This window comes from Oncorhynchus nerka, linkage group LG18, assembly GCF_034236695.1.
Source record: "Oncorhynchus nerka isolate Pitt River linkage group LG18, Oner_Uvic_2.0, whole genome shotgun sequence".
Lineage (NCBI taxonomy): Eukaryota > Metazoa > Chordata > Actinopteri > Salmoniformes > Salmonidae > Oncorhynchus > Oncorhynchus nerka.
In genome coordinates this window covers 47,851,772-47,866,404 of record NC_088413.1, presented here as the reverse complement: position 1 = coordinate 47,866,404, position 14,633 = coordinate 47,851,772, and the positions used below count along the sequence as shown (strand labels likewise).

Sequence of the window (14,633 nt, the reverse complement as noted above, 5' to 3'; positions counted from 1 at the left end):
GGTTACATAGTATTCCACTTGGTCATGCTCACCCTTTCTGTAACTTGCCACATGCATCATCCTGATGATGTGGCAAATTACAGTTTTCTTTCTGAAAGTCTTATATCTTGAAAACATTATTGCTGACGTGCAAAACATTTTGGGACTGTATCAACGGTGAACTAATGAACAACAATACCAAAAGGTCGTTTTTGAGTGGATTATTCCTTTAATCCCAACTCTGACCTTAACCATCACGGAAAAACTGGGTGAGAACTGGGTCCTTTAACTGCAAAAGGTCTTGTCCTGGTCAGGTCATCCCGATGCCTGTGGAGCTGAGCCCAGCCAGCAATGATGCATTACAGCATAGCTGTGGCTTGGGAGCTTCTGGTAGCCACTTTTCCTCAGGGAATTTGTGTGGGGCTCTGTGGTACAGTGACTGTGTCAGTGGGGCTCTGTGGTAGCATTGTGAGTGCTGTTAACCATCCGATGACATGCGAAACGCTACCTCAAGCTTCAACGGCTTTGTCAAGCCATCGACCGCAATCCTCATGTTCAGGAATCCCAAAATGTCCCTCGTGGCGTTTAATAAATGAGCTCAAACGGGGTTCGTACGCCTGCTGAGATAATGACATGAAACTGAATAGCTGGACTGTACATCATCCCCTTGGTTCAAGTTCTGTGTTGAACAGGATTTTGCAATTAATTTTACATTCATTCATTTCATTTTAATATAGCTAGGTGGGACAATCACATATCACAGGGGGGGGGGTCTGGTTAGTGCTAGTTAATGTTTTTTTGTTTGGGGGTGGGGGGTTGAGGTGAGTAGGAGGGATTAGCTTCGGGGGAGCTGGTCCTAGCTTCGGGGGGAAGCTGGTTCCTCCATTGGGGTGCCGGGACAGGGAAGGGCTTGGACTGGACTGAGCGGGTGCTGCTGTCCCGTAGTGGTGGGAGGGCCAAGAGACCTGAGTGCTGGGGTTGGGGTGTCGGGCCTGAGCCTGAATGTAGGGAGGGGCAGTTTCTTTCGCTGCTCCGTAGGTGAGCACCATGGACTTGTAGTGGATGCGAGCTTCGACTGGAAGCCAGTGGAGTGTGCGCAGGAGCGGGGTGAGATGAGAGAACTTGCTTCATTGAAAGTTATGCCTCATGGTTTCTTTGAGTGCGAGCTGTCTGTCGTGAAGGGAGAAGACATGTCAAAGCCCCAATACGATAATACAGTTTCTCATTAAATCATTGATTGCTCTTTCTCATCTACTCGGCTCTGCTTCTCCTTCTTCTTCGCTGCTACGGATTGCAGTCAGAACACTTAAGAGAGGCAGTGGCAGCGACGTTAGCGGGCCATGGATTCAGGTCGTCTCCCAAACGGCACGCCGTTCCCTTTGTAGTGCCCCCTTTTATAGTGCACTATATAGGTAATAGGGTGCCATTTGGGACGTTGCCTCACGCTCTCATCTAGTAGAAAGATCAATGATGTATCACATTTGCAGATGAGGCCTCCACCCTGTGATCACTGGAGGGTGACTCTGCTACTCCCTTTAGACAGAACAGTGAGAAGAATGAGGGGGAAACTGCTGGGCTTCTTTTGTGCAATATAAACCCAGCGATTGGATGTCAACTATTCTTTTAATTGTTTTGTTAAAATGATTTCGTATGCAAAAATGGGCATACCAGAAGAGTAGATGTTCCGTAGTGAGAATCCGTTTTGAAACGTTGTGTCCGTCCAATCAGAACACAGATGTTGGTTTTCTGTTGCAAAACGCTCTGCTACAATGTGTGGTTCCAGTGGAGGCTGCGGGTGGAGAGGGCCTACAGCTGTTTGTGGACGCCAGTGTTCCTGTGGACTCGGAGCTGATCAGACAGTATGTGAACGAGGCACTGGCAGAGACCATAGCCCTGATGCTGGGACAGAGAGAGGGACAGGAGAGACCTGTAGCACCAGCCAAGCCTCGGGATCCTCCGTCACAGGAGGTACTGTGTACAGTCAATCAATCAATAAATCAGTCTTTACTGTATAAATAAAACAAAAAATAGTATTTTGAAATAGTATTTCTAATCTAACATTTACACTGAGTTATTTGTTCCTTTTTCTACAGTATTTTATTGTAATTGTATTCTTTCTTTCTTTCCACAATGTGGTGCTGTTGTAGGAGCCCTTGGTGCCAACCCCAGTGCCCACCCCAGAGCCCAGTGTTAGTCCTGGGCCCCCCAGCAGAGGCCTGTCTACCCCACAGGCTTCAGAGCAGGGGACCCCCCAGCAGTCACCCAGAGAACCCCAGCCACAGGAGCCTCACGTCTCCACACCTGCAGGTCTCATAGCATAGTTACTGTATCTCCATTACACACGCACACTCTGCATACTCCGTCTGCGGTCATAGTAATGGAGTAGTCCATGACTAGGGACCAAAGCTTTTCATGATCATGTGACCTGATAAGGGAAAACTCAGCGCCCTAGTTATAAGCAAGGACCTAGAGTTTTTCTTGTGCTGGTCACATGGTCAGGAAAAACTTGGGCTTATCCATGATAGATTGATCCCCAGCCTATCCAATGAGATGCTGAACATTCCTGTTCCACTTTGATCTCAGACCCAGAGCCAATAGTGACCCCAGTCACCACTCCAGACCCCTCTCCCCTGGCGGTGTCCCCTCCCTCTGACCCTGCCGGACCCTGGGGAGACGCATCACTGCCCCTGGCTGAGGAGCAACCCCACAGCACGGTAGAGGAGCAGGAGAAGCACAACAAGCCACTGTGAGTCTGCCTGTCTACTGATTCTACTGTCTGTCTTTCTGAATGGTGGAACTGCGTGGGGACCTCCCTCAGAAGACAATAAGGGGACATAGTGGCGAGTGTAGGATGCACTGCTTGGTGTGGTTGTATTGTACCACAGCTCCCCCTGCTGTCAGGAGATGACAATGCAGTTAGAGTTACAAAGAACATGCGAAGATAACACACAGGCCTGGAACATAGATGGTTATTGGTTTTAACCTGACCGAGTACCACCCATCCTACTAATATCTCATCTCTCTTTTTCTATTCTCTCTTTCTACAGAGTGATGTCAGTAGCTGAGGAGGAACCTGTCAGTGTGCCTCCAGTCCCACCTGTAACCTCCAGCCCCCTGACCCAGTCTCCCCGCTCCCCTACTCCACCACCCCCACCTGGGCCTCAGACCCCCTCCACTCCCCCTCCTCCTCGTCGTCGTCGGAGACGACCAGCAGCAGCAGTAGTTCCACAGTCACTGGGACAGACGCGGCTGCTAGACACATCTCAGAGGGAGAGCTGCTCCTCAGCTATAGCCAGGCGGCAGCAGCACGGGGTGAGATGGATAGACAACGCAGCTCAACACACGCGCACACACACACACACACACAGTGTTGGGGCTTATTTGGGAGTGTCTTGACGGTTTCCTCAGACGTCAGGTGGTCTACAAAAGGCCATCCGTTCCTAAGATTTGCCATAATCCTCATAGTGTGATTATTATCATGTCAAACCCATTGATGCCTTTTCGTCTGTTTCCACCCAGCCTTTGAGGAGGAAGGCTTCTATGTTCCCTATCTAATCAACAGCTTCTCCAGCTCGCTGCAGGAGGTTCAGGACATGGTGAGTGGCACAGTCTCCACTGCTTTTCTTTTACTAGCATAGCGCTGTTATTCCAAATGTCCATACGGCTCCCATACACAGCAAACAACGCTGTTACATTTCCTGTGTCACTCAGGACTACGACCCGCCCAGTGAGGGTCAGGTGAGGAGGCCTGTCAACCCGGCCCACCACGACCCCATCCTGTCTCTATTGGCTAAGATGGACCAGGGGGTCATCACGCAGACACGCCCTGACCCGGAGGTAACTATCAGACTACTGCACTGCTCTGTACATACTGGAACCTTATTTGTCCCGTTGTGACATTATAATGCCTCTAGGTGGCAGCTTTTCCCCATTTGTCAATGCATGCCAAAATGGAAGGTGACCTTATTGTGTTTGTGCATAGCATTTATGCAAGGGAAATCCAATGAAATGCAATATAGACAAAAGCTTTGGCACAGTGTACATAAATACTGGTTTAATGCTGACTTGGAATTTTTTTTAAATATTGTGATTCGCAAGCAAACAGCCAAGGCATTAAGCCCTTGCAGTGCAGGGTCATGTTCAGAATGGCAGACCGTAGCCAAATGTTTTGCAAAAGCTCAGTGAGCTGTGACTGCTGTGTCCCCCCCCAATCCCCAGGAGTCCTGGGAGGAGGAGGGAGAGGTCAGCGAAGGCCAGAGACCCAGGCTGCATCCTGCAGGGAAGAGGCTAGTTACTGGACACTCCCTCACTGTCCAGCCCTGGAACAGGACAGAGCCCAACCCTAGACAGGGACACGTCTCCTCCCCAGGACAGCTCACCCTGCAGTCAGCAGGTAGAACTGGAACCGCACGGCAATGTTTCTCTTTCCATTCTACCTCTGTTCCCCCTGCCTAAAGGAGTTTGGGGTATATACTTGTTGGATTCAAATGACAAAATATGTTGCTTTTTAAAACTCTGGACTCAGAACCCACAAACGACAGGCTTACGACCGGACTTCTCTATCTCATTTCAAATGAATCGATATGTGTATGAGGAGAGGAGAGGGGTACTAGAGATTACAAGGCAGCGTAAGGGTTGATGTGGTGTTCACAGGCACAGGGGAAGGGAACAGGGGAGGAGAAAGCGAGGAGAGGGGGAATAGACGTGTTGACACCACAGAGCAGAGCCACAGTGCTGAGAGAGTTATCCTGAGTCATAGGGGAAATCAGACAGCCTGGAATCTCCATCAGGGGCTGCTGGGAGCACAGAGAGGCCAGGCCAGTGGAAAGCCACTGCTGCTGCCCCGTAGGGGGGGCTGTGTGTGTCTTTACGTGGTCTGCCTTCCAGAAAGAGCATGTAGTTCATTGAATTTATACAGCACTATTCTAGGACCCAAATACTCTTTAAAATACCACTTAGAACCCAGAACTAGACAAATAAAGACAAAAGGAAGTGGGATAAGGGTTCTTAAAAAGATGATGATTCACATGATATAGGAGGAGGAGGGGCGCCAGGTAGCCTAGTGGTTAGAGCGTTGGGCAGGCAACCTGGACCGAATCCCCGAGCTGACAAGGTACAAATCTGTTGTTCTGCCCCTGAACAAGGCACTGTTCCTAGGCCGTCATTGAAAATAAGAATTTGTTCTTAACTGACTTTTTAACTTGCCTAGTTAAAAAAAAAGAAATATATATATGTATTTTCCCATTCCTGGTATGTTAACCATAATGTCCACTCTTAACTAGGCCTCTTCTCGTAAAAACGTAGCACTTGTCAGTGTTTGACACCCTGCATACTGGTGTTTCAGTTTATACAAATATCCCGTTTAGAGCTGGATGAAAAAGCATGAAATGAATACTGTAATATTTACTTAGTGGTCGAAAAGCAACATGCGATTCTGTTACGGTTGTCGGTCACATGTTGTGAATGCTCCTCTGTGTTCACATGGCTCTTTAGACACGGTGTCTAAGTTCTGCGTCCACTCAGACAGAAGAACCTCATAGCAGATTCCTATCCTCTTCCTGTGTTGGCCAAAACCAATATTTACTCAACTCAAAATCAACTCAACCCGCGGTAAAAAAAAAAAAAGAAAAAGAGCTCCAATGTTGCTTGGAGACCAGACCAGAGAGAAGGGGGAGAACCCTGCAATCCAAGCAGCAAAGACAGAGACTGTATTAATGACAGAGGAAGAACTCAGAGCCATTTTGTTTTTCCACTCAAACTGGAGCTGTTTGGCACTACTTTTGAACAGGGCCCATAGGACTCTATAGGGTGCAATTTGGGATGCACACTACTTTTTAAATAATTTAGCAGACACTCTTATCAAGAGTGACTTACAGGAGCAATTAGGGTTAAGTGCCTTGCTCAAGGGCACATAGACCGATTTTTCATCTTGTCGGCCCGGGGATTCAAACCAGCGACCTTTCAGTTTCTGGCCTAACGCTCTTAAGCCCTAGGGCAGCTCTTGACACCAAACAGACTGGCGACTCAATTACAATATCACTGAGCTGACACAGAGCCTGTAAAACAGTTTGACAACCCCTCTGTTGTGGCTTATCCTGAAAAGCATGTCAAACACCATGTTTTGGCTAGAGAAACCATTGTTTGTGTGGCTTTGTGTCATCTGGAAACACTTTCAGACTGCAACGCCTTGTGTTTAGACTTGTGAGAGCGTTTCGAAGTGACAGGGCTCCCTCTCCTTTCGAGGCCAGGCTGCATGGACACCCGTCATAGATGTTATAATTCTACATGATACTGTATATCTCTATGAGTGGGGAAATGATAGCTAGGCTTGTATACGGAAGAATGAAAGTGTGTTTCTACAGATGTTACATATGCAACGAGCTTCCAGGACACTCAGTGGCCAGTTGACATCGGAGTCCTGGATGTGGAGCCAGAGATGTCAAATCAGCCTGACACCTCAATGTCACCGATGGAGGACTTTGTCTCCCACTGTGCGCCACAGGCAAGCATTACACATTTCTACTGTACACACACACACACACACACACACACACACACACACACACACACACACACACACACACACACACACACACACACACACAGAGACCTGGCTCTCTGTCATTCACACTGTGTTATCCTTGGCAGCTAGGTAGGTGAGGTTAGACCCTGTTGTGTTTCTGTTAAAGATATAGCCGGTTTGAGGACACTTGCACAAGAGAAGAGTCTCTTTCAACGGCTGCAAGAAGGATTAGCCAATGTGCTTCTTTCACCCAAGAGGCATTGCAACCTAATCTCTTAGAACAGATCATCTTCTTCCATATCAACTCGGCTCATAGGACAAGACAGAGAGTACAGCCATGTGCTGTGGCTGCGTCCCATATGAAGGATCAGGAGGATGTACTATTCCCTATGTAGTGCGATGGGGTGCCATTGGGGACGAGACTTTTATATCTTCTATAAAACTGGTGCAGATGTCCTCCTGTGTGAATCATTGGCCAGCTGCAGCTGCCTCCATACAGTATTGTCTGGTGTTGAGTGTTGACAGTGACAAACAACAACCGGTTTTATTTTTTTTTAGCCCCGTGTCCTGCCTCCACATGCGCCAAATGCAACAGGTGTAGACTTCACAGTGAAATGCTTGCTTACCAGCTCTTCCCAGTGACACAGAGTTTACAAAATATATATAATATACATGCAAAAAGGAGAATACCTATCGATATAGTATCCTCCTTTTGTTCCAATATTTTCTGAATCAGACAAGCAAAGTGGACTCTATTGTTGAGTGTTGACACATGACACACGCTCATCAGTCGGGATACCAGATCTGGATGTAGCCCATGTGTGTGTTTGGTGATTATTCTTCCTAAATGGAGACATCAAAACAATGTGTTGGCTTCCTCCTCTGCTTTCTGTTGCCGTCTGATCTCCTTCCAATACAAAACCCTTCCTACGTGTACATATTGTAGGTGTCACAAAGTGCTTACACAGAAACCCAGCCTAAAAACCCCAAAGAGCAAGCAAAGCACGGTGGCTAGGGAAACACCCCCGAGAAAGGCTGGAACCTAGAGAGGAACCAGGTTCTGAACCAGCCTCGTATTTATTGTGTTTACCTCTCCTCTATGTTTAGGCAACTGAGGTGTCTTGTCCTCCAGCTCCCAGACCTGCTCCCATCCTGGTCAGGCAGTTTCAAAAGACCAATGGAGAGACATCAGAGAAACCAGGTATGGTCGCTCAGTCCAGGTTTATTGAACTGTTTATTCATTCAATTGGTCTCACCAATGCTACAATGTAAATACATTCTAATTGATTCTTGTAAAGGGGGCGGCGTGGCACATTATTGGGAGAGACCACAAATCCATCTGAAAGCTTTGGAAAAAATTGGTACATCTTAGACACAAACAATGTGTTTGAGAAGCCAACATACAACGACGTGGGTCGACCATCGGGTGTCCTCTGACCACCAGATGGCACTAGTGTATCTGTGCGGTCTGCACTTCAACTTCCTCCCCTCTCCTTTTCTCCTACCCCTCCCCTTCCCTCTCCTTTTCTTTTCCTTTGTCTCCAAGTCAGGTCACTGCAGTTGTTCTCCCAGAGAGGGTGAAATCATTTTTGCCTGACATCACTGTTGTGTCATGTCCTCCCTAGCTACATCTAGACCACAGGGGGCTAGGAACTGCTCAAGTCAGTGCTTTAAAACGCAATATTGTACATGGGGCTGGACACACCTCAGTGACAACACAACACGGAGGTGAGGAGATGGCATGAGAGTCACTCAGCATGTAGGAAGGGAGGATAGACATGGAGTGACTGAATAAATAGGCTGCATCTTAAATGGCACCCTATTCCCTATATTCCTCCTTCGGCCGCCTTTCCTTCCAGTTCTCTGCTGCCAATGACTAGAACAAACTGCAAAAATCACTGAAGCTGGAGACTCATGTCTTCCTCACTAACTTGAAGCACCAGCTGTCAGAGCAACTCACAGATCATTGCACCTGTACATAGCCCATCTGTAAATTACCCATCCAACTCCCTCATCCCCATACTGTATTTATTTATTTATTTTGCTCCTTTGCACCTCAGTATCTCTACTTGCACATTCATCTTCTGCACATCTATCACTCTAATAATTGCTCGATATACTCGATATAATTGCTTTTATAATTGGTGTTTTTACAGTCTTATGTGCAAATAAAACCACTTGTGGGTTAAATTCGTCCCAGAGGCAGCGAGGTGGGGAACCATGCCCTATAAAGTGCCTTCGTAAAAGTATTCAGACCCCTTGACCTTTTCCACATTTTGTTAGGTTACAGCCTTATTCTAAAATGGATTAAATCGTTTTCCCTGAGGTCTTGAGCGCTCTGGAGCAGGTTTTCATCAAGGATCTCTCTGTATTTTGCTCCGTTCATCTTTGCCTCGATCTTGACTAGTCTTGGTGGTTCCAAACTTCTTCCATTTAAGGATGAAGGCCATTGTGTTCTTGGGGACCTTCAATGCTGCAGAAATGTTTTGGTACCCTTCCCCAGACCTGTGCCTCGACACAATCCTGTCTTGGAGCTCTATGGACAATTCCTTTGACCTCATGGCTTGGTTTTTGCTCTGACATGCACTGTCAACTGTGGGACCTTATATAGACATGTGTGTGCCTTTCCAAAATATGTCCAATCAATTTAATTTACCACAGATGGACTCCAATCAAGTTGTAGAAACATCTCAAGGATGATCAGTTGTAACAGGATGCACCTGAGCTCAATTTCGAGTGTCATAGCAATACTGAATACTTATTTAAATAAGATAATTCAGTTTTTTGGTTTTAATACATTTGCAAACATTTTTATTTATTTTTTTAACTGTTTTTCGCTTTGTTATTATGGGGTATTGTGTGTAGATTGCTGAGGAAATTGTTTTATTTCATCAATTTTAGAATAAGTCTGTAACGTAACAAAATGTGGATCAACTCAATGGGTCTGAATACTTTCCCGAAAGGCACTGTATAGTGGAATAAGTCTCTCTGGTCAAAAGTAGTGCAGGGCATATAAGGTACCATTTGGGACACGCCATTGGCCTTAAAGAGGAGCAGGGCTACTGTAAGGTTATTGTGTACCAGTGGGAGAGAGAGTCTGGGAGTGAAGCAGTGCCACTGCGTTGAGATTAGGTAGACTAATCCAATCTAAAAGAGATGAAGAGTGAAGGATAATGGAGAACGTGGTATTAACACTGCTGAATGAAGAGGATCCTCATAGGCTTTGTCTTAAAGGTCCAATGCAGCTGTTTTTTGTTTTTATCTCGATATCAAATCATTTCTGGGTAACAATCAAGTAGCTTACAGTGATTGTTTTCATTAAAACAGTCAAAAAGAAGCAAAAAAAAGATCACTTTCTGAAGCAAGAATTTAGCTCGGACTGTCTGGGAGTGGTCTGAGTGGGGAGGGGGAAACTGAAAACTAGCTGTTATTGGCAGAGAGGTTTGGAACTCTCTTTCTTATTGGTCTATTAACTAATTTACCGTCTGGTGATGTCACCAGGCAGGCCAAAACTCCATCTCACCAAAACAGGCCGAAATTTCAGACGGTCTTTTCAAACAGCTCTTACACTAAAAGAGCATTATCATCATTTTCACAATTCCACAGTATTATTCCAACTTCATAGTGTGGAAAAAGTCAATAAAACACAGGAAAATCGCATTTTCAACTGCACTGGGCCTTTTAAATGGCTCCCGTGTGGTCAAAAGTAGTGCACTATGTCGACAATTGGGTGCCATTTGGGACGCATGTAAGTCACTCTGGATAAGAATGTCTGCTAAGTGACAAAACTGTAAATGTAAAAATGCTTCCTGGTATTCTACTAGGCACTGGGGGCTTACTGCTGCTGTACAAGCATTTGTGTGTTTGTTAATGCGAGAGAACATGCATGTCACCATGTTGGCCAGTGGAAGCCAGTCCAAACTGATTACTGGAGCCTTTATTGTGCTGGCTAATGGCTGTCTCTGCCGGCTTTCTTCACTCTGTGTGTCCCAAATGGCACCATACATAGTGCACTACTTTTGACCAGAGCCCTATGGGCCCCAGTGCACTATGTAGAGAATAGGTGCCATTTGGGATTCAAACATCTTAAATCATATGAAGCTGTAAGAATGACTGGGCTTGATCCTACGCCCTCATATCTAATGGTTCATTATGTATCTGAAATTGCATCAAACTTTATCCGGTATATCAGTTGGATTAGTTTTCCTTATCTGCTTTTCCCTCAAATCAAACACTTTCCCTGCCTGTCCTTTAAGCCTGTGAGTCTGTGATGATAACTAGCTACCGTCCATGTCGGGTATTTTGTGATGGCCAGCAGAATCTGTTAAAGTAATTCATTCTGTGTTTGGATATTTTTGTAGCTGTGTTGAATGTCAGTGTGCTTTGTCTCTCACTGCGTCACTGTAGGGAGTTTTGTTTCAGCAGTAATGTGATGGACCAGTGAGATGAGGGACGGGTTGAAAGAGCAAAGCTTCCACCTGCATGTTAATGTTTCTCGTTTGGTTTTTGTTTATCGCCTCAGCGCCTTCAACCCTTTCTTCTCCCCCCAGTTGTCTAGTCGTTGTAGCTACTTGTTGTTAGGGAAGAAAACACACGCCTGAATTGAAAGGGACAACTCAACTCACGCCTTTGCAGCTAACATGATTATGTTACCACTCAGTTATTGTGTCTTAGCCTATATGTTGTGCTCTGGCTTTACTTGGGGAAACTGAACTCAGTCAACAGCAGGGGGCTTTGATTTGGGTGGTCAAGTAAAAAAGCCATTCAAATAAAAATACATTTTACTAGCCGTTCATTACTAGGTTCAATGAGGAACTGCATTTAAAGGTATTGTCAAGGCACTACACTAGGACTATGTCCCAAATGGCACTCTATTCCCTATATAGTGCACGACTGGTCAAAAGTAGTGCACTAGATGGGGAATAAGGTGCCACTTGGGACGCAATCTAGGACCTGATTGTGTGCGCTGGAGCTAGAGTACTGAGTGACAGAGGCCTGAATTCTCTTACGTATGCCCCAAGACCAGTAAGTTGTCGCCTCCTGTCCTGCCTCCCTCCATGCTATAGATGGGCCGATTGTCTGATTCAATGTGTACTGCAGCCTAATCATTTAGACTGGACGTGACACAGTGAAGGTTGTCTGTCCGGTGTCTCTCATTGCTTTAACTGTGGCTTGGGTCCCAAATGGCCCCCTATTCCCTATTATACGATACTACTTTTGGCCACAGCCTTATGGGGGATGTAGTGTCCCATTTAGGACGCAGGTTCTATTTACAGGTCGGAAAGCAATAAGAAACGATATAGGATTATATGGTCAGAGTGGATGCACTGTCTGTCTGTCTCCCTGCCTCAGTTTAGTGTTCACTCCAGGCACTGGATTGTAACAAGATCATAGTGAATGAGACTTTATATAACCATGGCTTGCAGTTGTCTTAAATGATACATCCACAGTTGTTGTTATGTATGGCAAAGCTACTACTGAATGCAAGCTTGAATAAAAAAGGACCTAGAAATGGTATATTGTTTTAGATTCATTTTGACACACAACGTAAACGATACCTTTATTAGCACCAGGAAGTACTGGACTGTACTATTTATTTGGAAAGGGGGTGTTCTGCTGGGCTCCCTGGCACTAAATTGTATACATTTTTTCAGGATTAATGTTTTCTTATGTTGCGTTTGGACGTAAACTGTATAAATGTGGTCCTGCCCTGAAGCCAGTTTTCTGTGGACCTACTGTATAGTATGTGTGTTTGGGGAGGTGCGACAGGGGGAGCGGGGGTCTACTTTCCCCTCCCTACCGTCCTGCGTCATTGGCAGCAGATGAAGTGTAGAGGTCTAAGTCTAACAGGCTCACTAGAAGAACACCATACGGATATAGAACCTAAACTGTTTCCAAGCTTCAGATATGTTTTCATCGTCAGGATCAAAACACACCACACCGACTCGCTCAAGGAGTTTTAACTTTCAAAGAGCTCTCCCTCTCTCCAGTTAATCCTCATTTAGCTGATGTGCTTCTGAGCTGGGATCTGTAATTAACAGTCTGTCAGCCCCCCAGTTCACAACACTAGCTGCTGTAGGATGAATTACCACAGCAGCACCACTGAGTTGACAACACTGTTGGGATAGGGTGCCATTTGTGACACAGTCATTTATGGAAATGGGAATATCTGAGGACGTATTTGCAGACATTGCACAGTGTGATGTTTGTAGGATTTTAGGCCTAAGCCCCTTGAGGCGCCACTCTGTTTTTCCTATAGTGATTTACCATTGTTTATCTGACTATGCCTTGTTACAGTTCATCAATGTTTGCTCATGACTTTGAGTAAATTGAACTAACTCTTCCCACTGATCTCCCTGACTGTTTGGTTATTAGGGTGTTTTTTTCTTGCCGAGAGATTAGTCTGGCTGCTGGGTTTTTTCCACTCAGCCAGGCAGCAGTCTTTGCTAAAGCAAACAAACAGTACATATTTAGACACAGTGGTTGTGTCCAAAATGGCACTCGATTCCCTACATAGTGCACTACTTTCAGCCATGGCCCATTGGGCTCTGGTCAAAAGTAGTTCACTATATAGGGAATAGTAGGGAGCCATTTGCGACACCGCCTTAAACAAGCAGTGTATAGGTTTATGGCTATTCATGGTTCTCCCAGGGAGGAATGATTATTTACCCTGTAGCAGAGTGGATGTCTGCCCTCCTACTTTGAAGTGAAAGATAGACAAGTTAGGTTCCTTATTTTAAACAACTCTCTCTCCCCCGGCCGATAGCCAAGAGCACCTTTTGTCGTTTCAACAAACACAACAGACTCCTCGCTGCGCTTAAATGTGTTTAACCTAGCTTCAACCCAATTTCATTGTCAACCTCCCTAGATACTGAGTGATGTGGAAAAGGGCAACATGCTTACAACAAGCTGACAAGAATGGGTGGGAAACAATTCTAAAGCACGATGGGAGCCTGTTTATCGTCCACGCTCGTGTTGAGTCCTGCATTTTCAGCCGAACACTCTGACGCTTTGTCATTGACAGTGTTAGCACAAACATGTTTATCAGCAGCGTTGGCTGGCTGGACTGGCTCCTCTTTAGAATTGAGGCCAGACAAGATGGACATTGCTACTCTGGTCTTAAGGGGGATTCCACTGTGTTGTTGTATTGGTTAACAGGAAGTGGAGTAACAATGATCAAATCCGCTGCTAAACCAACAAAAGACAAGCCAGGTTCTCTGACGTAGTCTGCCAACAGTCCGGGAGATTGGTGGCACCTTAATTGGGGAGGACGGGCTCGTGGGAATGGCTGGAGCAGAAAGAGTGGAACGGTATCAAATACACCAAACACATGGTTTCCATGTGTTTCATGCCATTCTATTCACTTCGTTCCAGCCACTATTGTGAGCCGTCCTCCCCTCAGCAGCCTCCTCTGCTACTGGGTATGGAAAACATGGAGCTCCTTCTGTGTAAACCCCTGCATTTTAGTGTTGCCCTTGATGTGCTATATCAAAAGTAGGGAATAGGATGCCATTTGGGATGCATCCAAGCATCTGCACAATGGAGAAGGTTGTTCCTGGTTGTTCTTCTATCTAGCAGCCAGGCTCATGGTTACATGAATCACCACTGCAGACCACAGCGCTCACGAGAACTTAATTAAGAAATCATGTCAGCTCTGAAAGTCTCTGTAACAAATGCAGAGGTCCTTAACTTGGTCCACATGAGTCAAACTCCAGAGAGAGAGAGAGAGAGAGAGAGAGTGAACAAAAGAGAGAGAGAGTGAACAAAAGAGTGTGAGAGTGAACAAAAGAGAGTGAGAGTGAACAAAAGAGAGTGAGAGTGAACAAAAGAGAGAGAGAGCGAACAAAAGAGAGTGAGAGCGAACAAAAGAGAGTGAGAGCGAACAAAAGAGAGTGAGAGCGAACAAAAGAGTGAGAGCGAACAAAAGAGAGAGAGAGCGAACAAAAGAGAGAGAGAGCGAACAAAAGAGAGAGAGCGAACAAAAGAGAGAGAGCGAACAAAAGAGAGAGAGCGTGAACGAGAGAGAGAGCGAACAAAAGAGAGTGGGAGAAAGAGGGAAAAGAAAGGGGGATACCTAGTCAGTTGTACAACTGAATGCATTCAACTAAATGTGTCTTCCGCATTTAACCCA

The 14,633-nt window shown here is 45.9% G+C and overlaps 1 protein-coding gene across 1 annotated transcript in view; it reads left to right on the top strand.

The window, feature by feature from the left end:
- kiaa0586 (KIAA0586 ortholog) overlaps window positions 1-14,633 on the top strand; it is a 129,402-nt gene that overhangs the window by 84,867 nt on the left and 29,902 nt on the right. Inside the window, 10 exon segments of the mRNA XM_029687723.2 lie at window positions 1,763-1,947; window positions 2,127-2,286; window positions 2,563-2,725; window positions 3,027-3,151; window positions 3,154-3,291; window positions 3,499-3,575; window positions 3,691-3,816; window positions 4,198-4,372; window positions 6,342-6,481; window positions 7,610-7,703. Of these exon segments, the coding sequence (XP_029543583.2) occupies window positions 1,763-1,947; window positions 2,127-2,286; window positions 2,563-2,725; window positions 3,027-3,151; window positions 3,154-3,291; window positions 3,499-3,575; window positions 3,691-3,816; window positions 4,198-4,372; window positions 6,342-6,481; window positions 7,610-7,703 (1,383 nt within the window).